The 26,366-nt window shown below is 31.6% G+C and overlaps 1 protein-coding gene and 1 long non-coding RNA gene across 5 annotated transcripts in view; one reads left to right on the top strand and one right to left on the bottom strand.

Annotated features, from left to right (window-relative positions):
• The window catches only part of btbd8 (BTB domain containing 8), a 51,347-nt gene extending 25,441 nt beyond the window's left edge, over positions 1-25,906 (bottom strand). The window contains exons 1-6 of one of the 4 annotated variants that reach the window (XM_068221969.2): positions 25,748-25,906; positions 24,267-24,420; positions 21,044-21,223; positions 20,620-20,753; positions 12,481-12,592; positions 1,118-1,207 (exon numbers count right to left, since the gene is read on the bottom strand). In XM_068221969.2, the coding sequence (XP_068078070.2) occupies positions 1,118-1,207; positions 12,481-12,592; positions 20,620-20,753; positions 21,044-21,223; positions 24,267-24,370 (620 nt within the window). In that variant the 5' untranslated portion in view covers positions 24,371-24,420; positions 25,748-25,906. Of the gene's footprint in view, positions 1-1,117; positions 1,208-12,480; positions 12,599-20,619; positions 20,754-21,043; positions 21,224-24,266; positions 24,421-25,622 lie in introns of all 4 variants that reach the window. The other 3 variants (XM_002662430.8, XM_073954077.1, XM_073954076.1) reach the window with 3 other exon arrangements.
• LOC141386262 (uncharacterized) lies at positions 17,883-20,089 on the top strand. The gene is made up of 2 exons (XR_012407938.1): positions 17,883-18,903; positions 19,030-20,089. It is a non-coding gene; the product is annotated as an uncharacterized lncRNA (long non-coding RNA).
• Positions 25,907-26,366: the final 460 nt, after the last annotated feature.

A 26,366-nucleotide genomic window follows, 5' to 3' on the forward strand; every position in this document is an offset into this window, starting at 1 on the left:
GACAGTGTTGATAGTTGAATATTCAACAATGTTGCAACTTTGTGCTGGAGCAGGAGCGGGAGCGGGAGGGGAAGAAAACAGCAGCACCATTTCTTTGTGGAGTTTGCATGTTCTTTCCGTGTTCACGTGGGTTTTCTTCCGAGTGCTACGATTTCCCCCACAAGTTCAAAGACATGTGGTATAGGTGAATTGGGTAAGCTAAATTGTCCGTAATGTATGTGTGTGTATGAGTGTTTATGGATGTTTCCCAGTGGGTTGCAGCTGGAAGGGCATCCGCTGTGAAAAACATATGCTGGATAAATTGGCGGTTCAGTGGCGGTGTGGCGACCACAGATTAATAAACGGACTAAGCCGAAAAGAAAATGAATGAATGAATGTGCATTTGGTAGGCAGCAAAAGTGATATAAGTTTATAAAATATATATGTTTTTGCTACAAATATACATTTTTGTACAATCATATAATCATGGAAAACAATTTTGTACTATTTGCATACAATCCAATTCATAAGACATGAGTTAACCCCCTGGCAGTATATAGGTCAACTTTATGACAGATTTAGGCACATTTATAAGTTTCAAAAACTTTCAATTTAATTATGGGGAAATTTTCATTTTTGGGTGAACTATTCATTCAAATAAAATTACATAATAAACAATAAATAAACAACATGCAGCAAATACAATAGACAATCTATAATAAACTGCTTTTAATTGTATATTCTGAATCGTGTGAGAATTATGGTGTCTATTTTAAACAAAACAGTTTCAATTCTCAGCTCTAACACACTGCATCACTTTCCATTAATATGGTAGAATAATATAAATCACTGCTACAGATATCACAGTAATAAAAGATTTGGAAAAATATATATATAAGAACACAAAATACCCCCTTTACACATACTTAAAGTGATGGTTCATCCAACAATGAAAATTAAACTAAAAGTCATCTTTAAGTGAATGAAGGTAAGTAAATCACTGTAAATTTTCATTTGTGGATGAATTATCCCTTTAACCTTCAACAAAATGCTGAAAAAACCTAACCATGACAGAGCACTTGATATTTGTCATAGGTTAGATGATGAGTTACAGTGATGGTTGTCCTTTATAACCTACCCCTGCAGAGTGATACACTGACACAAACTCTCCATCCAACTGCCACACAACATCGCTCGGAAATACTGCGAGCGCGCACACAGAATGGCCCTGTGGGAAAGGAGAAACACGCACACATACAGACAATGTTAGCTTCCCTTATCATTCACACACGCTTCACACCACATTACCCAGGCTCGATATTTGCAAAGCAGCCCTGGGAGATGTCTATGTGTGTGTGTGTTTGTTTGTGTTATTCATTGACTGATATGTTTGGGCATGCAGCAAAAAAAAACATAGAAGACCTCATGAAATAAGGGAAATGTAATGGTTTATTATAGTAATCACTCAGAACATAATTACCTAAATAGTACTTTTGGGCATAACACACACAACACTGACTAGGTTCTTGCAAAGAAAAAGAAACTAATTTGAAAGCAATTACTTTAAACCATTTTCAAATCTTAATACACAGTTATGTTAACACATAACTCTAGTGTAAGAGCATTTGTAATATTTTAGCATAGAACCACTGTAATGTTATCTGTCTTGTTGGAAAGATCTGCAACACATGCTGCTGCTGCAGAGCAATACTAACAGACACATCGACTGACACTCTGCTGTGAACATATGAGACATATTGAGAGCATACAGTACATAGAATCGCTCAGAGCAGTAGGGGACTCTGGCAGATTCTGATTCACTCTTGCATATAGCAAGCACTAACAAAACTATTCAAATGCTGATTAGGAAGCTCCCTGACTGCAAATAATAAAATATTACATGCATATTTTCATTAATAAGTACTCAACATATATGATAGACCCCTCACAAATCTCTCATTTAAATTAATATTTTCTATTAGCTTTACAATATTATATTTGTGCATATATTTATATTAATCAAATTAATCAGTACTGAAGATAAATCTGGGGCTAATTTAACAAAATTACTAATGATAATGGTCCAAATTAGTACAACCAAATTTAATTGTTAGGGAAAAACATTAAAGAGAATTTTTATTTATTTTTTTTTTTTGTAATTTGCAATTTTGTATAAATTTATATTTATTATCTTTTTATTTCTAAAGATGTTTGGTGACTAATATATAATCATAATAAATATATCTGTTGAATAAATCTTTATTTTTACAATGGGGTACTCATTTATGTTGAGCACTGTATATACAGGGTTCATACACATTTTTACTGCAAAAATTCCATGACTTTTCCAAGACTTTCAAGTCAGTCTTAACGACCTAATGTTTAACGTAATGTTTACGTATACGTGATAAATCATAAGAAAAACAATAAACGTTTAAATTTATTAAAGCATATCATAAAACACGCAACAATCTCTTTAGTTTTAATTTATTTTACATCATGTAAAATAGATGATGCTTACACTGCAGTAATTATGTGAGACCATGTTTTTGAACAAGAAAAGAAGTAAAAACCACTAACCTCCATTCCAGAATACAGATATGTCAAACAAATTTTAGATGATTCTAATAGTTTGTTAAACTAGTAATAGTAGTTAAAACTACTTCTATTGTAAGGCTGCAATCACACTGCACTTTTCGCTCCATAGACTTCTATTCATACGCATGCGAATGCGACAGACCAGAAATGCAAGCAACAAGTTTCGTATTTCACTGCATTCTAAAGTTCAAACTTGGTGAATTTTTACCAGCAAACTTGCATCACGTGATTACGTTAGATAACAGAAGATAATTAAAAATGAGAAATTTAAAATATGGAGCAATCGCTCACTTTTATTATTGTCTAATCATATGTTTGATACCACCCCTTTTCGCAGCGCAGTACGACAGAATTTCGTAAGCACAAGCTCTAGTGTGACCGCAGCTTAACGTTTGCTAAATGACTAAATGTGAATGTGATTTCCAAGACTTTTGCAAAACACTGTGGGTTTTTCTGTTTTTCCAAAATTTTTTCAGGCCTGGAAAATGCCAAGTCAAAATTCCATGACAGGTTTTCCAAGACCATATGAACCCTGTATATAATTACAGTAAAATCATAGTATATACACTTGAAGTCAGAATTATTAGCCCCCTTTTATTATTTTTTATTTTTTAAATATTTCCCAAATTTTGTTTAACAGAGCAAGCACATTTTTACAGTATGTCTGATAATAGTTTTTCTACTGAAAAAGTCTCATTTGTTTTATTTCGGATAGAATAAAGGCAGTTTGAATTTTATAAACCCATTTTAAGGTCAAAATCATTAGCCCTTTTAAGCTATATATTTTTTCGATAGTCTACAGAACAAACTATCATTATACAATATATTGCCTAGTTACCCTAACTTGCCTAGTTAACCTAATTAGTCTTTAACCTTATAAGCCTTTAAATGTCACTTTAAGCTGTATAAAAGTGTCTTAAAAAATATCTAGTCAAATATTATTTTCTGTCATTATGACAGAGATAAAATTAATCAGTTATTAGAAATGAGTTATCAAAACTATTGTTTAGAAATGTGTTGAAAAAAATTTCTCTCCATTAAACAGAAATTGGGGAAGAAAATACATAAGGGGGCTAATAATTCAGGGGGGCTAATAATTCTGACTTTAACTGTAGAAGCATACGCAAACACACATAAACAAGTTTAACACACATATTTGATAACAACTTCCAGGGTAATACAGCTATTTGTTATATTATTGTAACCCTAAACATATAAAAAAATGAAAAACAAAATGCTACTGTTTATTAGGAGATCCTTTAATTTTAGTTTAACAAAATGTAATATATTTAGATTTTATTATTAAAAAAGGTTTCAGCACCACACAAACAAGTTTTAATCCAATTACTTAAAATGTTTTATTTTTGAGCTAAATTGAGCTTCTTTTGAATATAAAACCATTCTTTTACCAGTTACAAGACAAGTTTGTACAATTAAACTAAAATATATTTCCCATTACTCTCAAAGAGAGCCAAATCATGACTAAAGAAATAGTTAACACATAAATTACACACTTAATGCACATCCTTTGCTCTTCATTTGTTGCACCAAATCATAATTACTATTTTTAAGCCATAAGTGCAAACTTCCCTGAAGGCAGCATTAGACACAGCTGGTGACACTTCATATGCTCTCTTATGTCCTTCATCTTCTTCCTCCCAGTCCTCCTTTATCTCTCGCTCTCTCAACCAACAACCCGCTTATTCTCTATCTGCCCTAAACACTGCTAAAAATAGACTCATTTTTTTAATGTGTCACTTTCTCCTGGTCTCCTGACAGAATAAACTGCAGTGTTGAGTGAGGCAGACCAAGAATATCTCTGAACAGAACAAAAATATCTGACATTTTGGATTCTTCTTTTGTTTTCCAGCTCTATATGCAGCTATTCATAGCCATCTTATTCAATAAATACACTTTTTTATTATTATTATAGCCAATTTTGTCCTTGCTTTATGAAACAGCTTGTTATGTGATGGATATATTTCAGAGAAAGTACAATCTCCAAATGTCATGTATTTCTGTTCATGAGCTATACAGCACACACACTCCATTCCTATTGTTTTCTGTTTGTTTGTTTGTTTGTTTGTTATTTTCTCCCAGCATCCATTCCAGTGAAATTATGAAACTAAATCCCCTTTTGCACTGTATTTTTGTCTCTGCTATTTTGGGTTCTATTTATAAGACATATTTAGATAGATTAGAAGCTTGAGCGAATCTTATTCAAGCAGAACAAGTCCATTTGGTTAAAAGCATTTGCTAAATGAAAAAGGAGATTTTTTTTTACTAATGTTAGCAAACGTTAAATGTTACCATGGCACCACTAAATTGCAATTGATACACAGTATTAAACTGACGATCTGCACATTTATCCACTGACCTGCACAATTCAGAGATGATCTGCATCGTTATGATGATATGAAATTAATTATGTCAAGTTTAATTAAGCACTTAAAGGCACAGTTCACACAAAGCTAAAATTTCGGTCATTTTAACTTACACTCTATTTGTTTCAAATCTAAAGGAGTGGATTTCTTCTGCTGAACACTTCTATTTCTTCTGTACGCACAGTTTTTGTGTGTGTGTGTGTGAATTTTATTGAGTAAAAATACCAATATTTATTTTTATTTCGTCTATGGGATGGGCAGTATTTCAAATACATATTTTAAATACAAAATGGTAATTTGTAATTTGTGTTCGATAGTGTTTATGAAAATGGGTTAATATTTTGTATTAAAATACTTAAGAGTCTAGTGTTTTGTATTTTAAAACACTGTAAAATACTTTATAAGAAGTCTATATGATGACATCATCAAAATGGCCTCAGATTGATGCTTTCTCAGTTATTTGCCTATAAGCTTGAGGTCAGAACAGAAAATTGATTATGAAAGTGGTCAACACTTGTATATGGGGGGATGTTATACATCTTTGCTTAAGAAATGACATGAATCCTTGTCAGTCTCAGTGCTGCAGGTGGAAATTCAGACGAACTTTAGAATAATAAAACACCTTAAGATGGTTTACTGGAGTTCACTAAGGGGGTAAACTAAGACTTTTGTCAGTTTGATAGTGAAAGTATTGATCGAATATGAAGTATTTTGTAGTATTTTTAAAATACAAAATACAGTATTTTATTTTGATACTTGTTATGGCTGCTGTATTTTTTTAGTTTATTTTGATAAATTGAGGTATTTGGTATTTTATTTTAAAAAACATTTCAAAGTATTTTTGCCCATCCTTGGTTTGTGTCAGCTCAGGTTTCATTAAATTAAATGATATTATTTTTTATATTAATAACATTTTGGTAAATGTCAAAAATAACATTTATTTTTATTGTTGGATCATGCAAAATAATGTGATCAACTACAGTATGAACATACTTGTTATTATTCTAAAATTGATTTTCTGATCATATTTTTGCCAATTATATTTTACATAAAATATATTTGTATAATTGGGTTATTAAGGCCTGGAAGTGAAAAGTGCCTAACATTTGGATGCCTGGAGTCTATAACAGATTTCCTATTAACGGTAAAATTACCTAAAAATGAGTTGATTAATTATTTATCACTCAAAAGAAAGATGCAATAAAACAGAAAATACCTGATTTTTTTCAGCAAGCTAAATGCACAAGTACATTCTCAGAGATTTTGCAAAGATAAAGAACCCTAAAACACAACCCACTGTTTAACACGATTTATAGGTCAGATATGTTTACTTTCTCTTAAATATGATACATTAATTATTATTGTTTATATACAAAAACTAATAGAAGTCATTAAGAATGATGGTTTGAAATTAGTAAAATCTACATGGAAAAAACACAATTAGAATACAGACTAACTTAATAATTATTTTTATGATGAAAACGAATTAAGTTTTTTAAATGATTTTATATTTATATACAAAAAGTTAATTTTGATTTAGAAATTGTTGTGCTTTTTTTTTTTCTTTAATGGTAATGTTATCACTTGTAATTAGGGATGTCCAGATCTGATCACATGATCATAAATCGGGCTCAATCACGCAATTTTATACTCAATCGGAATTGGACATAACCTCCCAAACAGGAGTCAAATATATACAGTTGAAGTCAGAATTATTAGTCCCCTTGGAATTTTTTATTTTTTTTTATTTCCTAAATTATGTTTAACAGAACAAGGACATTTTCACAGTATGCCTAATGATATTATTTTCTTTAGGAGAAAGTCTCATTTGTTTCATTTTGGCTAGAATAAAAGCATTTTTTTTAAAAAAAAAAAAACCTTTTAAGGTCAAAATTATTAGCCCCTTTAAGCAATTTTTTTCCAATAGTCTACAGAACAAACCATCGTCTTACAATAACTTGCCTAATTACCCTAACTTGCCTAGTTAACCTAATTAACCTAGTTAAGCCTTTAAATGTCACTTCAAGCTGAAATCTAGTGTCTTGAAAATTATCAACTGAAATATTATTGACTGTCATCATGGCAGAGATAAAAATAAATTATAAGTTATTAGAAATGAGTTATTAAAACTATCATGTTTAGAAATGTGTTGAAAAAAATCTTCTCTCCGTTGCAGAAAATGAAGAAAAAAATAAACAGGGGAGCTAATAATTCTGTCTTCAACTGTATGTATAAACTCTCATTATTTTTTAACACATCTATAGATATGCAGTGGCAAAGAGTTAGACCTCTTGGTAACACTTTATGATAACTACACACTATGAACCATTTATTAAGCCTTAGCAAATAGTGAATTCAATATCTGTTAAACATTAACTCTACATTAATAAACGTTAGTAAGTAGTTTATGACGGCAGCAAAAAATGCTGTATTCCTGACTTGCAACCACATTTATAATGTGCTTAATAATTGTACTTTCATACTTTGTTGATTTATTTTTGATTACTAAATTAAGTGTTGCATTATTTACAAACCAGTTATTTAAGCAAAATCAAATGACTCTGACTAGAGGGCAAAAAAGCATGATCGATACATCCGTACTTGTTATAACTAGTTGCTTAAAATTTACCTACAATCCATACGAATTATCTACTAAAAAGTGTCATTTTTTATTATTTGCACATACTGCTTACATACAGTAATAGTATAACATTATCTAACCCAACTCATACGTTTGTTTTTACAATTGTTACGTTTTAAACCCGCTGTTATGCTGATGCACCTTCTTCACAATACATTACAGCTGATAAAGCTAATTTTATTCTGCGTACGTGTGCAATGAAAGATCATTGGCGTCTCTTGGGAGATGTACGGCCAGATGAGAGAGGGACAGATGATGAAAGTGAAAGGGAGATTAGCTGTGTGTATTTCCTGCAGTGAGACTGACGGCTCTGCAGCAGTCACCTCAAGCCTGACATACTGATCAGGACTGCAGACGTCTTTCCATACAAGCCAAACCCACAGAGATGCTGCGCCCGGCTGATGATGAGGGAGAGCCTGTTGCTATAGTAACAGGTCATGGTAACTGCTCTAACCTCTGCAGAACCAAAGGTGCTAATGAGACGCTCAGTCAGAGAAAACTATAATGGAATCTAACAGCGCACCAATTCCTGATCATATCCATGTAACATATATTCAGCAAACACTGAAGATTAATGCGTGTGCAGAATACTAGGTTGCGTAATTTGGTTTGTAATGCAAGATTATGATGAGCGAGTAAACAGCTGCTTTCTGATTAGCTTCACATTTGCTGTTTCATGTAAGAGTAAACTGTAATTCTGCCACCTCCTGGACATTTATGATTCAGCAGCATTTACTGAATCTGCATTTGTCAGACTCCAGCAATGTCTGAAAAAGAAGAATATCAGCGGGCACTAGCAGGGTATAAACAGGAATCCTAAAGGTAATTTCTATACCTTTTTAAGATTTTTTTAAATACTTTCTCAGAATATTTTAAGACCTCGTCGCCACTTTAAGATCTAATCAGTATCAAACCTTTAACTTAATTGTTAATAAACAGTTGCAGTTAAATTAAATCAATGGAGCACAGCCATGCAATATAACTCCGATAAGCTCGGAAGAAACAAAGCTTGATAGAATTAATTAAACCAAAAGCAAGATTTATCACAATATCTAACACATTTACCTTTGCTATCCTATAGATATTACTTTTCCTACCCTAGCTGCTTCTTCCTTGTTAACTGATCGAGAGACTCGTTGAACATTAACACAAACGAGCCAGAAACAGAATCCAGAAACCTCGACTTAAATATATCTGAAATAACTTTGATCAGTCCAGTGAGTGGTGATTCACACCCAGAGTGCCCAGATAACCTTAGCGCATAATGTTGATGTGCACCCTGCTGTCAGGAGACGTTGAGGCAGAGGTTGCTTTCGAAGCTGTTTTGACAAGTTCAGCTGTCGTTCAGGGTAATGGTGTGACTGGTGGTGCAAAATAACTGGCAATGGACGGCTGCAGGTGTTCTCTGCGACCAACAGCAGCCTTGTGGCAAGCACCCTCCCTGCATGGGACAGCATTTATGCCCATCCATGATATACTAATTTTCATTTTACAAAATGTACAGTAGGCCTTGCGGTTGTTTTCAGTGAAATAAATAATGAGAGAGAACCAAATCTTATCCCAACACTGATGACACTCAGATCTACTAAGTCTTATTGCCTAATGAGACTTTTACCTACACTGTAAAAAAAAAAAAAAAAAAAAAACTAATTTTACAGAAAATATCCTTAAATTTTTTACCGTAATTTTTTGTCATTTCACATTATATTCAAAACTTAGTGAAATGACAACCAATCTCTCTAAATTAACCATTTGACTTTCATTTTAGGTTCTTTATTATTAAAAACAAATTACTGACATTTGTGTTTTTTATACAGGGAAATTACAGTATTATTTATACAGTATTTTTCTGTTATTTTAAATTATATTCAAAAGTTCGTAAAAATTACAAACATTATCTGTAAATTAACGGCTTGACTGTTATTTTATGTACTATATAATTAATGACAAATTACAGCAATGTGTCTGTTTTTTACAAAAAAAATGACATTATTTACAGTGTTTTTTCCTGTTTTTTAAGTACATTTAAAATTACGTAAAATTAAAGTAATAAATTGTAATTACTTGCTCTGTAAAAAAAAAAAAAATCGTAAAAAAAAAAGGTCAAATGACTGGCAGCTATGGCTGCCAAACAAAAACCATAAAATTAACGTAAAATTTCTTTGTTGAATAAAAGTGCAAAAAATAATAAATCTACAGATATTTTCATTACAATGTTTACAGAGAAACACTTATTTTACAGACTTTTTCTAGATTATTACTATCAAATCCATTTAATAAAGTAACACACTAAGAGTGCTCACATACACCTGTTTCAGATTCTGCTGATTGCACACACACAGTCGGAGGATCGTTATGAACTGATTACATGCACTTTAAAAGCAGCACAGACTCACGCGCCAATTGCTTAGTCTTGTTATACTGCTACTGTGAACATTATGACGCGTTTCTCTTCTTTTGCCTAGCTTTGTTTGTTAATTGTTTACGTTGTTTTATTGCCGGGACTGACCATTTGCCTGTTATTTGACCATGACTCTGGATTCCCAGCAAAATGTTACATCTGTTTGCCCCTGTGTTGACTGTTGCTTGCCTTTGGATCTGCACTCATTTGTCAGCGTCCCCTTCATGTTACAGTTCCATTTCATTTAAGATCTGTAACTGAATCATTCCATATAACTTAAACCTCTACACATTTTACATAAACACTATTCAATAAAATGTAACAACTGTAATTTTAAAGTTGTGAGAATTTTAATCAGTCGTATCTCGTTTGTTATTTTTTCCAAAAAATTTTGATCCAAAATAAAACTGTTAAATTACGATCATGAGCATGTCTTGGCATGTTATTAAAGGTGTTTAATCGTAATGATTTAGGGAAAATTCTTTTAAATAACATTGTTTTCTCTTGAACTTTTAGTGCAGTCACTTTATAGATGATGTTTGATCATAATAATCTAGGAGAAGTCTGTATAATAACAGTGTTTCTTTGTAAAACTCTTAGTGTATACCTTTATTGAACGGATTTGATCGTAATAATCTAGGAAAAGTCTGTAAAATAACAGTGTTTTTCTGTAAACATTTTAATGAAAATATCTGTAGATTTATTATTTTTTGCACTTTATTTCAACAAAGACATTTTACCGTAATTTTATGGTTTTTGTTTGGCAGCCATAGCTGCCAGTCATTTGACCTTTTTTTACGATTTATTTTCTTACAGTTTAATGTGAAACTAAACAGCCCTTGTTAAACGAACATTTAGTTTAGGGTCCTATGTAGTTCTATATAAATTCAACTAGGACTGATTAGTTTTAGCTTGTGTAAATATGTAAAATGGTTTAAGGTAATGGGTTTCCATGCAATTTTCTAGTAAATTCGGCAAATTGGGTTAAGAGCGTACCATGTGCTCTGTGCACAAAGCTAAACTGATCTAGCGGTACTAGTTTAGTTTAGTACTAAAATAACCTAAATAATATTTTCTTATTAGAATTTTATCCCTAAATTGCTTCTTCAATTTAGCTGAAATCACTGATTTAGAATGGATTTGTGATTTTCTTTTGTTTCTGGAATCAGGTCCTTAAAATGTATATAAAGATTTAGATTTATTGGACAATTTAGGTGTAAGTAAAGCAAGATAGCAGATATTATGATAAATATGCTGTTGCTCCTTTATGTAGTGTCAAAAATCAAGTTTAAAGTTCTTAAACAAGCTTGTCAACACCATGAACTCTTCATCATGTTATTTAAACCCCTATCAAACAAAGTGTGTAATGCAGCAAGATTCATTACCTACTAAATGAAAAGGAATTTCTTCATGATTTATCTATGTGAAAGTTGTATTTGCATTTATGTTTGATGGTCGGAACAAAATATATATGAATTATTACAGAACAGCCACTGGCACTGCACCCTCTCCACCTGCTCCTGAAGATCTACATACCCCTAAATTGTTTATATAGATTTCTAAAATCAGTTACATGAACCTAGATTGCAAAATACTCGCTTAAAAAAGATTCTGTCGTCATTTACACACCCTTCACTTATTCCAAATCTGTGTTTCTTTATTCTGTTGAATACAAAGGAAGATATACTATACAGAAGAATGAATGAAAACACAGATATTGACTTTCATTTATATATTTTTATATACTATTAATATTAATAGCTAATTTTTTCAACATTCTTCAAAATAGCTTGTTCTAAACAAAAGTTTAGAGCCAATTATGAGTGAGTAATTGGTGAGAACATGTAAAATTGTGGGTGAACGATCCCTTCAATAACAAGAACAGATTTTTTGTTTACCATCTTATCAACCCAGACTTTAATTTATGGCCTTGTTAGGTGATGATATTTAACAACCTTCACAATCAATAACTTTCATGTCACCAGAGAATAGTCATGTTTTGGCTAATTGGTGCTTATTTCTATAATGACAACTTTTGAAAATGTTACATATTTACATGTATTTCATTTCAAAATGTATGAGATGTCTTTATTAATTCTTTTATAATTATTATACCCTTTTTGCTTCATTGAAATGCATCTCCACACAACAATATGACGATCTCGTTATCCAATATAATCTGAGATTGTTTCAAGAAACATGTTGTACTTAAGAAAAAGGGGAAAAAAGAAAAGAAAACTAAATTAACTTTTACACAAAAGAGTTGATGGGGTCATTGTCACAAATTTGCAAATTTTGAAACATATTTAAAAAAATATATACATTACTTAAAAAAAAAACATAACTTTAAATTCTTTAGAATTTTTTATTTGAAAAAAATAAAAAATAAAAATCTCAGGACCCTTTTACACATTACAATAATATCAAAATACTGCACGCACATTTGTGTTAGGAAACTGTAGAAATGATAATTTTACCTGTGTGCTGAAAAGACTCTATCTGCCACCTGGATGCTGATGTCAGACATTTCACCCCTCTGATAAAGAGCCAAAAGATCTGACCCAAGCCCTGACGCTGGCTCGAACTGTGCTGAATCTGACAAAAAAAAAAAAAAAAGAGTAATAAAAAAAAATTGTAAATAGAATGAGCAACACAGGCAAACCATGCAGTGAAGTTACTAATCGTGGACATACCCATTAATCCCACAGTGATAATTGTAAAAAAGCGTTGTTGTTGGCTTTGGTGAAAATATTTTTTAATCATTTTTTTATTCAAGAGTATTAATGTAGCATAACCAAATCAGTTGACATACTTCCTGCTTGCACATCTAGAGAAGTGGTTCCCAAAGTGGGGGTTGTGGGACAATGGGGGGTGTTGCTTAATGATTTTATCCGACTAGAATAACCACCCATAACCTAAACAATTTAAAAAACCAACATCCACATAAAAAATCATTTGCCTTTTGATTTTTTTTTCTATTTGATTGTGACCATTGAGATTAATGGCACAACAATACAAGTTTCTTTTTTCTGTTGAAACTTATTGCGGGGGCAATAAGTATGGAACAGATCACTATTTTTCTCACGAAACATATTTATAAAGTTGCCATTCACTTGAAATTTTCCCTGGATGTTGGTAACAACCAAAAAAATCCACATAAACAAAGAAAACAAATCAAAATAGTTTGCAAATTAAGTTATGCATAATGAAATGAAATGATGGGGAAAAAGTTCTAAACAGGTGTAAAAATGCAGTGAAAGCTCGGACAGCAGCTGAAATCTCTCAGTAATTCATCAGCAACCCTCTGCCCTTCCTCATTGTAAATTCATATTGCCTGCTTCAATCCAACATCTACATTATCAGGTTGATGGAGATGAAACCAGAGTGTCAGCAAGACAATGATCCAAAACACAGCCAAGGAAACTCTCAAATGCTTTCAGAGAAAAAAAAAATCAAGTTGTAGAACAGCCCAGCTAATCACCTGACCCAAATCTAATAGAAAATACTAAATAAAGATCAGATTTGATAGACAAGACCAACAGAACCAAGATTTTTACACTCTGTTAAAGTAGGTGAAAAACCCATACCTGAGCTATTCATTTGACTTGATTCGTCTTTAAGCTGCCATCACCAAAAAAGCCTTTTATTTAAAGTATTAAACACGTTTCAGCAGTTCAGTCATTTCTCCTTGTGTCATTTCATTGTAAATACACATAGCTCATGTTTCAGATTTTTTTGTTTTGTTTTATTCTTGTGTTTATATTAGGTCTTAACCAAAATCTGGTTCAATTCTAACAGCTCCTTTAGAAACATTACTCCAAGGAAAAAAAAAACTTGATGGTCAATTCTTTTTTTTTCTTAGCTGTAGGGATGAATGTAGGAAAATAAATTATATATAGCAATAGCATCAGTTGGAGCAGATTGAATTTTAAAGGACCAGGTTAAACTTCCAGACACCTTAACAGCACTTCACTACATTAAAAATGAAAACAGGCTACAGCCCACCAGTCTCGTTATAGGTAAGGTTAATACTAAATTAAACAAATCAATGAAAGTCTACAAAAAGTATATGGTAGTTAGACTGTCACACTCATCAATATGCTTATGTTTATAGAGTATGTGTGTACCAATTGTGTATATATAACTACCCCAGAGTCACTGGCATTGTTTATTTTGGGGTTGTGAACTCAAAAGTTTGGGAACCCCTGATCTAGAGTAGTGGTTCCTAAAGTGGGTGTCATTACAACAGACTAGGGGTGCTGTGGAATCTTAGCTTTTTCCAATCTAGACAGCATAAAATAACTATTGTACCATAATAACCTTTTACAGCAAACATTTTAAATATTTTTATTTATAAACACGAACATTTGAGCATACCAAAACTTAAAAAAAAAACAGAAAAAAAAAAACATTTATTTTAAACAAAAAATTAAAAGTATTAATTTATTGCCAATTGGACCATTTGAGAATTGCCCCACCCACCCCTCTCTGCTGCCCACAGCTCATGTCAGTGGAGCAGAATCTTCCTGTTGCAGAAATGCCCACGACACAGGTCTATGCCTCAATTAGCTTCATTTTTAAGTTATTAGTTCAGGTTTGAACAAAGAAATGAGAAACTAAAAGTAAGACTGTTCTGCTGCCCCAGATAGGGTAATGATGATGTGGAGATGATCTGTAAGTAAGTAAGTTAGTAAGTAAGTAAGTTAGTAAGTAAGTAATGTGTATTTATGTAGTGCATTTATCGTGTATAGACATACACCCAAAGTGCTTCACAATCATGAGCGGGGGCCTCTCCAAACCACCACCACTGTGCAGTATCTACTTGGATGATGCGATGGCAGCCACAGGACGACACCAGTTCGCTCACCACACACCAGTTAGAGTGGAAAGACAGTGCTACAGCCAATTAAAGGGATGGGGGTGATTTGGAGGCCATGATCGTAGGGGCCAATGGATGTAATTTGGCCAGGACACCGGGGTTACACCCCTACTCTTTACGAGATGTGCCATGGGATTTTTATTGACAACAGACAGTCAGGACCTCAGTTTTAATGTCTCATCCGAAAGAGGGTTGATGTGAAATTCAACTAAATGCATGTCTTTCATTTAACATTAATTCTGTCATTACTTTTAGCCTTTATAAATGTATCCAGTGTAGGGCCTATAGCTGCAAAAATAACTGTTAAAAGATCGGGATCTTCTTTCAAACATCCACGCGATCTTAATTATGCTAAATGATTGTGATTAGCAATTTTATTAATACTTTGATGATTTCAACATTGCAATCAAATAGCTTCATTCTTTAGTCCTTTCCACAAGTATTGTAATTTCTGATTAATAAAGAATCAAATAATCAAACAAGTACTGGGACAACAGTTTGGTTCTGATTAAAAAGATTAAAAGCACCAAATAAAAGCAATTTGAGGCTTCAAATAAAGTTTATTACAATTAAATTGTTCAACCAATTGGTGGCGATAACTGATCATTAAGTGTATATCAATGAATAATTTTCAGAAAATATTTGTCTCATAAGGAAAGTAGGAAAGTTTTTGAAGAGCAAGTTATTGAACCATAACATGAAAATGAGACAGGAAAATAAATGTAATAATTAGTTGTTTTTAAGATTATAACGTTAAGTGTATGCATATTGCGTTATCACCAGCAACAGTAGCAAAGGCTGAAGGCTGAAATCCTACAACTGGCCCTGGAGAGATGATTCATTAGCATAAGTTGTTTCACCTCATATTGTTTGTTGTGATGCATTCATAATAAATCATTGTTACTGTTTATGCATCATTTGTTGTTTGCTCATCTGAATATAAACAAATAAATATACACATTAACTTTAAAAAGGGACAGGGTGGGAAAAAACACACTACTAAGAGCTTTCAAACTGTTTGGGAACTACTGATCTAGACTAGAGAATATAAGAGGTGTACATTTGTAAACAGTTACAATTGTGAACAGGGGTCCGTTCTTCGTACCATGCTTAAATGATCTAAGATGATTTAGCAAATCCTGGATCTTTTAATCCTGATAACTGATCTCTGGCTAATTTGGTTCTTCAAACAAGTTAGTGTATCAGATTAAAATGTCTGGATAAACTGATCCGAGATCGCTGCATGTGTTTTGAAGAACAGATCTATCGATCCTCGAAATCATGATCAGCAATGCAACATTTGTTGTGAGCTGCAGGCTTTACACTTTCATGTTTCAAGAGTACTCATCATTTATTTCAATGCACATCAATGTATTTGAAGATTTTCTTTATTATAGTAGCCTAGGCCTACTCAAGTTTTTTCAACCGGCGTAAGGAATAACTGTATAAATAATTTTTGCATCAAAAAAAGCATTTTGATATTGGTAAAGGTGTAAATCACCAGCATATTAGTGAATATTGTGCATGTAGTCAAATATTTTGCATGTACCTGTTTGTATCTAAAAGAGTTAATATCAATACATTTTGTCTTTAAACCACCAGGTGGCAGTCTTTGTACTTTTATTTCGGAGTGCAGATTGCATAAGTTTTATTAATATACACATATACATGGGTCAATGACGTGATGCTCATTTTTTTGTGTCCATGTCTTTTAAATAAATTCAAGTAGGTTACAGTTTCAAAATAAATAAGCAAATTACTTGCATACATTCTCTATTTTGAGGACCAAGTTTAATTTTTTGGTTTTAATCCATTTTAAGAAAATTTTTAGGGGATTATTGCAAGAATGTCAATGTGGTGTAACCAAAAAAAATTGGTACCAAATAGTTTACCTTGTTTAAAAAATGTGAAAGCCTCAATGAAACATTGTATCGGCTAGTCTGGCATAATTTTACATTAGACATATTTAATAGTAAATAAAGGTAAATATAGCACAATTGTTTTAAATATTATAATTCATTTGGGGAATTTTGTCTGTCACCTCAAATTTCTGAAATGTCAAGATGGTGTAACCACCATTTATTGAGCCATTTTGTTAATATTGTGCACAAGAGAGTTAGACAGGAAATTGGATCACAGAGAAGAATTCTTGAGAAGACTAATTGCTGCATGCAAAGGTTAGTAACTCTTTTTAAAATTTGAGATACTTTGACCTTTTTAAGGTATGGTCAGCTAATCTTAGATATGCATGTCAAATGGTAAGACCCCAGAAATGCACTGATAATTGTTCAATATTATAAAAATAAGTATTATATTTAAAAGTTAAATTTGAAATATTCCCACCAAGCCCATGTGCTTACATAGATTTTATTGATAATGCCTGTCAACTTTCATTTTAAGTTGAAATGTCAAGGGGTGTAACTGGTTACACCATTTGACTCATATAGCAGGAGTCTTTCTGTTGGGGGTCAATTTAGTCAAATATCATTACTTCATGATGCTGATCAAAAATGCGACATAAATTAGACTACTATTTGGAACTATTTGTGTTCATAGAGTAGATTATTTATTTATTTTTGTTTGAGAAATAGGTGCTTAATCCACAACCTTACTATTAAAGCTCTGTAAACCTAGGATAAAGTTATTTTACTGCACAACATGAATGTTTTTTTTATGTTAATCCATGTTTATATTCACACAATAAAATGTACACACTCTCTAATTCACACACACATTCATACACTACAGTCAATTTAGTTTTTCTAATTCACCTATACCGCAAGTCTTTAGACTGTGGGGGAAACTGGAGCTCCCAGAGGAAACCCATGTCAACTCCACACAGTAAGCCATCCTGGTCCATCTGGGACTCAAACCAGCAACCTTCTTGCTGTGAGACAACTGTGCTAACCACATTAGCCACTGTATCATCCTCCTTTGAAATGTTGTATGTATTTTTTTTTTCTTCTTGAGAAAGTCTTATTTCTTTTAGTTTGGATAGAATAAAAACAGTTTTTAAAATGTTTAAACAGTTTTTAAGGTCAATATTGTTAGCCTTCTTAAATACAGAACAAACCACAGTTACCCAATGACTTGGCCAATAGATCTTACTTGCCTAATTAACCTAATTACATTTTTAAATGTTACTTTAGGCTGAATACTAATGTCTTACAAATTATCTAGTCAAATATTATGTGCTGTCATCATGGCAAAGACTACGGAAGAAATTAGTTATTAGAATTTATTAATTTAAACTATTTTGTTTAGAAATGTGTTGACAATAATATTCTCTCTGTTAAAGAGCACTTGGGAATTTCTTTTTTAAATAAAAGAAAAAATTAACATGGGAAATGAAACAAGGTTGACGAGCCTCTATAGACTGAGTGCACACAGCCTTAAGTTTTGGAGGTTTTCATACTTGATGCGCTCGCTGTTGTACTATTATTATTAACAACTGGAGGTGACTCGGAGGAACTTTAATGATGAAAAGTTGTGAAGAACAAGTCAGAAGTTGCTAAACAAATGAAATTATTTACAGTTGAAATCAGTTTTTTTTTTTTTTTTTTTTACAGCATGTCTGATAATATTTTTTTCTTCTGGAGAAAGTCTTATTTGTTTTATTTCGGCTAGAATAAAAGCAATTTTTAAAAGCCATTTTAAGGTAAAAATTATTGGCCCTTTTAAGCTTTTTTCCCCCGATAGTCTACAGAACAAACCATGGATAGACAATAACTTATCTAATTACTCTAACCTGCCTAGTTAACCTAATTAAGCCTTTAAATGTTACTTTAAGCTGTATAAAAGTGTCTTGAAGAATATCTAGTCTAATATTATTTACTGTCATCATGGCAAAGAGAAAATAAATCAGTTATTAGAAACGAGTTAATAAAACTATTATGTGTTGAAAAAATGTGTTGAAAATGTGTTGAAAAAAATCTTCTCTCTGTAAAACCGAAATTGGGGAAAAAATAACAGGGGAGCTAATAGCTCAAGGGGACTAATAATAATTCTGCATAATTCTGACGTTAACTGTATAAAATAAATAGTTTGTGGATAAGTTGTGGATACACTCATGAAATGATTTGTTGTCAGTCAGTCGTGTATGCTTGCAAATATTGGCCTTTAATCCCAGCACCAAGGCAACAACGAGTAAGCAGCAGTTCTTACGTACTAGTGTCGTACTAGTGTTTGGCAAATTGTTTTTAAATCGCTTAGAAGTAAAATAGTGGATTTTTTTCTAATATCATCTACTTATTTTTATTTTACTTAAGCCAACTGAAAAGAAACAGTGATGGAAAAGGTGTTAAATGTTAAACATGTTTCTTTAGTTTGTTAATATTCTATTGATGAGGGCCACACATTTAATGTAAAGGATGTTGTTACTTGGTGTATTAAAGTTTAGCAACTTGGCTTCATTGTTCTAAACACATTTGTCATTGACAATCCCACCCCCCTCAGATATTGTTCCTCAACTGTCATTACAATATGAGACATGGATACACCGTTCATGCGCCATGATGATTTCTTGTTGCCAGACATTTTGGTTAACATTTAAAACAAATTAAATTAACTTCAGCTGAAATTGTTGACTATCATTCTTAATTTGAATTGATTTTAATTGTCAATTTCAAAATCTTTGGCTGTAAAAGCAACACTGTCAGGTGGTGTAACTGGTTTTTGTCAATTGGTGTAACCAGTATTTTACATAAAAATATAATTATGTACATGGAAATAATGTGAAATTAAAATTAAAACACCCAGTTTAGTGTAATAAAATAGTTTTTAACATTTTTTACATAATTTGTCAAAGATTATTTAGAAATCAGATGTGTTTTTAGCATGTGTCAGGCCGAATATTGCAAAAACTCATAAAAATGTACATTTAGAGATAATGCGAATAAAATAAATGTTATTGTGGTATTTTAAAATGAAGTATTTATTTCAGTGTGTACACTTGCATATCATCTAGGAGAAGTAAATTATTTAATATTTCACAGTTTTTGGCAGTTACACCATTTGACATTTTTAGTTGCATTCAGTCTTAATGTTTGTAAAAAATGGTGTAAATGTTATTTTTAATTACATAAAATCAACATGAATACAATCTGTACATTTTAAAATATCTGACGGATGCTTTTAAATCAACTTTGTAAAAGATTTTTAAATTTCCCATCTTGCCAAACCTGTTTTGTCACTGACCCACATATATAGTTAAAAATATATATTTTACTATTTTCCCAAGTCTATATAACTACTGTAAGAAAAGATCAGCATTTGGTACATACTTTCAGTATTATCTTTGAACTGATTCGATCTAATCTTGTTTATTTGAAATGAACCTGCTCCCGAGTAGGTTTGAGCTATCAGAACTGTTGCTATGACAAGTCTCAGATAAGTTTTGAAGAGCTAAAAGATCCTGGATCATGTCAAATCGTCAATATCCAAATCCAGCTAATTGAGTAATCCATGAAAGAAGAAAGGACCCCAGGAGTATAATACCTTGATTCAGTCGTAAACACTCAAAACTGACTGTGCAGTTTAAAAAATGAATATATATAAATATAGAAAAACATAACATCAATGACAGCATAAAGTTTGTGTGTTATATTCTCAAATTGCAAGACAAAAAAACAAAAAGAATTATAATTAAATGAGTTAACAACTCCATTTTAGAACTGAGTCAAATAAAGATTACATGAGGAGCAAAAAAATGTAGCATATCTAAAAAATGTCGTCTTACCTGAGTCACAGCTGACCTGAGACTCAACATCATGGCCTTTTGCTACATTGCCATTTACTAGCTGTGAATGGCCATTGTGGATAATTAAGGCGCTATTCTCCTTCGCCAGGCACTTGTCTTCTGTGTACACTTTTCTGTTGCAGAAAAAAAGCAACATGAGCTGTATGTGTTGTTTCTATGTGCTGCTTCTATGTAACATTCAGCACTGTTATACAGACCTCTGCAAATTATAAAACCATATTATTATTATTTTTTTTTACAATTGTTTAAAAATATTAATAAAAAGAACAGGTTAATCTGATTATAAAAGAAATAGAAAATGTTACTGTATAAAGTCATATTATTATCATTTATTTATTTTATCTTTTTAAAGAAGAAGTATACTGATTAAGCTTATCATAAGGGAAAGAGAAAATTCCATTACTGTATAAAGTCGGTGAGGGCTGCAGGTTCAGTCCCCTGCAGGTTGATGACAGGTGTAGTTGGTTCGGATCCCTGCAGGAGGTGAGGAGCTCTGGCCAGCAGCACAGCCCTGTGGGCCTTCAGCCGAACAGCAGAACCAACACACAGAGTGACGTCGCTCTCCTGCTCCTCCTGCAAAAGCCTGATAAACACAGAGATCTCCATCAAGACAACTGAAAACCAACATCCAGCAGTCATTTTACAAGAACAGCATTCTCAATAAACCACTCACTCAGTGCCCCTTTATTTTCTATTCCATTTCCTATTGTTATATTTGCCTATACACTGCTGAGATAATAATAAGTGTTTTAAACTACAAAGACAGATGGTTGTATAACTTAGTGGTTGAAGATATGACATGGAAAGTAAAAGTTAAAAAACAAACAGAACAATCATTCAGTTAACATCTATACATTTATTTTTTTTGGTACTCTGAAATGAGAAAAGACTTCTTTAGTATTTTAATGTAATATTTATTTAGTATTTATTTTAAAAGTATTAACAGAAAATTGGATACTCAGTACGCAACACACTCAAAATATAAATGTAACAGCTTTAATATTATTTTAAAATAATATTAAAAATTAAAATAAACTAATTGAAAAAATTTTGACAGGGGTTTGCTAACTGACATTAAATATCTCAATGAAGTTATTTTATACTTTATTAACCTATCAGTTTATATTTCAGGGTCATATGAAATGTGCTTTAATTGTTTTAAAATTCCATTTTATTTTATTATAAACAGTGCTTTTTTTCTGGACTCTATTTTTGCATTTCATTTTTAGTTTCAGGACTCCATTTTAATGTTATTATACATTTTAGCAACATTTTTGCAATGAAGATGTTTTGCAACTTTTGACATAAATATGCCTCATGTGTACACTTGATATGACAGTACACTTGAATCCTCCAGGATTCTGCGAGTCCAATGAGATAAAAAAACTAAATAAAGATTTATGCATAACGTTAAATAAAATCACAAGAATTAAAGCAAATAATGGCAAATGTTTTGAGACAAAAGTGTCACAAAATCATTTTAAGCTGCATTTATATTTAAAAATAAAAACAAAAACAACTAAATTAGTTATTTTGAAACATGTTGAAAGAAATTGGTAACTATTGACTCTCACAGGATTTGTTTTTCCTACTATGGAAGCCAGTGGTTACCTGTTTATTTGTTTGTTTCTCTCTTTTTCTTATGTATTTATGTTTTAATTCCATATAAGCAGCATTTGTTATAATCAGGGTGTCAAGTATTCAATATATAAGCTTTTCACTTATTTGATTTGATTTGTAATATATCATCATAACCATTTCTAAATCATCATGCATTGTACAAAAAAATTTTGTTTGATTAATTTGATCAGCGAGAAATATTCCTAATGAATATAAGTGATATTAAATATTTTTTGGTGTTCATTAGAATTATTTTGCTTTGTCTTGTATGCATGCATGTATACTTGTATTTGTTTTGTTTTTTTTACTTCTGCACATTTTATGTTTATAAAGCTCTTTGAGATGCTTCTTTTTAATGCAATTTATTAAAAGAGCTACAGATTGAAGACTATACAATTATTACTGAAGTCCAACGTGTACTGAGGCACAAATTCTACAATGTGAATCTCTACTGATTGAGGCTCTTCCAATTAAACTTCATGTCCACATCAGCATCACAATCACTGTCAGCATCATTTTGGCATGTTGTGCTGCGATCTGGGTGACCCAGAATACTGTGGTGCCCCAGGCCTTTGTGCGACTGCGGTCCTCTTTCCTCTTATGAAGCACACACGGATGAGGATGGAGAGATCAGAGTTGACTTTTGCACCCTGGCTAAAACTGTTTTGTGGAGCATCAATAATCACAACAGCTCTGAGAGTGATCTCAATGTATAAATAAATGTACATTGCACTTGAGCTTGGAAAGGAAATGGAGAAGAATATGGAATTAGATGAAAATAGGTCTGCTTTCTTCTTTTAAGTAGTATCAAAACTTAAAATAGTCATTATTTATAAAACTCTGTTCAATTCGGTTGAATATAATATGACGTTAATAAGTAATCGATCGTTTTCATGTTATGCTGTATTAATTAATAAATTAGGGCCCCATCAAATTCTTCATTTGGAAAATTTTACTTTACTGGATTTTTACTTTTCCAATTTGTGATCAAATTGATCTGTTTGACTGTTTTTTTTTCATTTCTATATAATTCATAATACAAATAAAACATGGAATAACAATTGCTTCATTATTTCAATTTAAAAATTATTTGTCTATTTTATTATTTGTATTATTTCTATTGTTGTATTTTAATATGAAATATTATTCTACTGTACAATAGTATTTTGTTTCAATTTCTTCAAGTAAAAACCCAGCACTTTTATTTTGAAAGACTGTCAAACATGTATCTTTCTCACATAAATAAATAAAATGCATACAACTTAAATTTAAATACTATTTTGCCACATTTTAACTATATTAAAAAATAAATTATCGAAAAACTAAATATTCATTATAAGCTAAGTGTATGTAATGAAGTACCATAAGAAGAAAATCATAATAATTTTGAAGATTTAAGCCAGACGACAGCAAAGTTAATAACACGTTATCATGCATAATTAGATAAATAGCACTGATGAATAAATACAAATAATCCTAAAATAACATGTGGGCTACCAAAATCTATACTGTGCATCTATACACAAATTATTTTATTTCTTTTTTTACAATTAGTTGCATTTGTAAACAAAATGAGTGAAGATTCTATTCTCTTTTAATTATAGATGATTTATTCATCCATATGTTTAAAGAAATAATATATATATATATATATATATATATATATATATATATATATATATATATATATATATATATATATATATATATATACATATATATATATATACATATATATACATATATATATATATATGTGTGTGTGTTATCCACATGAACATTTGAAAGCAAGATCTATGGTTTATACTGTTCAGACTTTGCATATTCAGATTGTCTCCAAAGGGAGTGGCAGGAGCTGTGCAAACACTGAAGCAGGTCTCTGACTTGACTACAATAGTTGCTAAGGGTACATCATATAACAACACTGATATTTCAGGCGCTGAACAGTGCAGACACAATTTTAAAAAAGAATAACAAAGGACTCTTGTGTTGAAGGTAAAAATTACCGGTTCAGATCTCCTGACAGAGCATTTGCCAATCGCTTCTTCAGCTGGTTTCTGCATTTACGCTCTTTAGCTTGAAACTCTCTGGCAGCCTCAGTGGACGACATGTTATAACCGCTGAGCTCATTCGTCAGCACATTTCTGTGATGATCAACATCTGAGGAGAGGAATAATAAACAACATCTTTACTACATTTGTTCCACAACAATAAATGATGGTGTTGTTTACTGTTTTATCATTAAGAGACACTCTTTTTTTTTTTTTTTGCTAAGTGTCTTACAGTACATGTAAAACGATGAATGAGATTTATTAATATAAATGTATTTAAAAAAAATATTTCGGTAATATAAAGTATAAAGAACAGCATTATGTCATTTAATTTTATTGTTTTAAACGGATCTTGTAAATAGATCTATAAATAGCACAAAACTAAGTTTTTTTGTCAATAACCAATAAACTTACAATATGAAATAGAAAAAAAAGGTATCTGAAGACAACAAAACAAAACAAAGATAATACAGACAACAAATATGCTCAGGTGACCAATAAATTAAACCAAATTATATGTAATTTCTAGCTGATTTATTAAAATAAACTGATACTGTACTATCATTTACAAAGGAGTGATAATATTTATAAATATTAACATTTTACTAGAACAATACAATATTACATATACACTAAACATTGCTGTCTTTAGGTCAAATATTCCAGAAAAACATATATTAATATGAAAGCTTAATTAAATATGGTATAAAAGAGCATTATTTTAATGAATATTTCTATCATTTATATGTATAGTAAACTAAACTGAATTAACATTTATGATACCTTATTTCTTAAACCCGTAATAAGCATCAACATGGCTTTTAGAACTGACACACTTCTGTTAAATGGGGCTTGAACGCCCAGTCAGATAAGGACAACTAGACCACGAAGTCAAACACAGGTCAGTACGTTCTCCAAGTATGCACTTTACAATTAAATATTTCTTATTAAAGCGTAGTCACTTGATTTACAGTATTTACCCTTAAGAATCTTTCCAATTTGATAAAGCTTGGGTGTAGTAGAAATCTAATCTCATTTTTAATGTCTCACTGTTAGCATGATTAGCATTCACACATTAGAGTTATCACAAAAGCGAGCTGTCTAAACAAGCCTGCCTTAATAAACCTATTATAAAATCACAACGTTTACAGAAAAAAATCACTTATATTAATATACACTGTGTATTAAATGATTAAATTAAGGGCGTGTTGTGTATTCATTCAATCAAGTCTGTTAGCCATTAGCATCTAAACTGTCATAAACCACAAAGAGATAAGCTTATTAATAATAGAAATATCTTTTACATTTTACCGTCAAGAAGAGTATTCGTATTTCTCTAGAAAGCGACAGAACAAACAGCATTGAGGCACAATGACATTTCAAAAGCATCAGTGAGAGTGTCGTGTTGTCAATGACAACTGGATGAGGAGACTTACCTCACACACAATTACACTGAAGAGCGCGTTATCCTCACAGTTAAACATCCACATCTGCTCTTCACACTCCACAAATGAGACGCTGAAAATGTCTTTTTTTTCCAGTGACCGCGAAACTGACAGCTAACACAACCTTCACAGTTCACATGGGGATAGAGTGAAAGTGCCCGGGAGAGTTTACAGTATTTCTGCTGTTGTTTTGCTGCCCCCATGCGTTGCAAGAGTGAAATGCGTGCGTGAAAAGTAGGTGAAGGTTGTGAATGTGAGGTTATTACATGTTTAGTTTCATTATATTACGTTTTTATTGTATTTTGTTTATCATTTTTAGTATTATTATTTTAATATAATTACTATTTTTACATTTATTTATGTTTTTCTTGCTTTGGTTGTTTCAATATGAACTATAAGAAACTGACATCTATCTCTCTCTCTCTCTCTCTCTCTCTCTCTCTCTCTCTCTCTATATATATATATATATATATATATATATATATATATGTATATATATGATGCATTTTTGGATGTGTTCAACATATAAAAAAACATTTGGATGGGGATCCTAACATTAGCATTAGGATTCGCTGCGAACGAAGCCAGATCAGTCTCAAATGTAATACAT

The sequence above is a fragment of the Danio rerio genome, chromosome 6 (assembly GCF_049306965.1).
Source record: "Danio rerio strain Tuebingen ecotype United States chromosome 6, GRCz12tu, whole genome shotgun sequence".
In the NCBI taxonomy this organism is placed as follows: domain Eukaryota; kingdom Metazoa; phylum Chordata; class Actinopteri; order Cypriniformes; family Danionidae; genus Danio; species Danio rerio.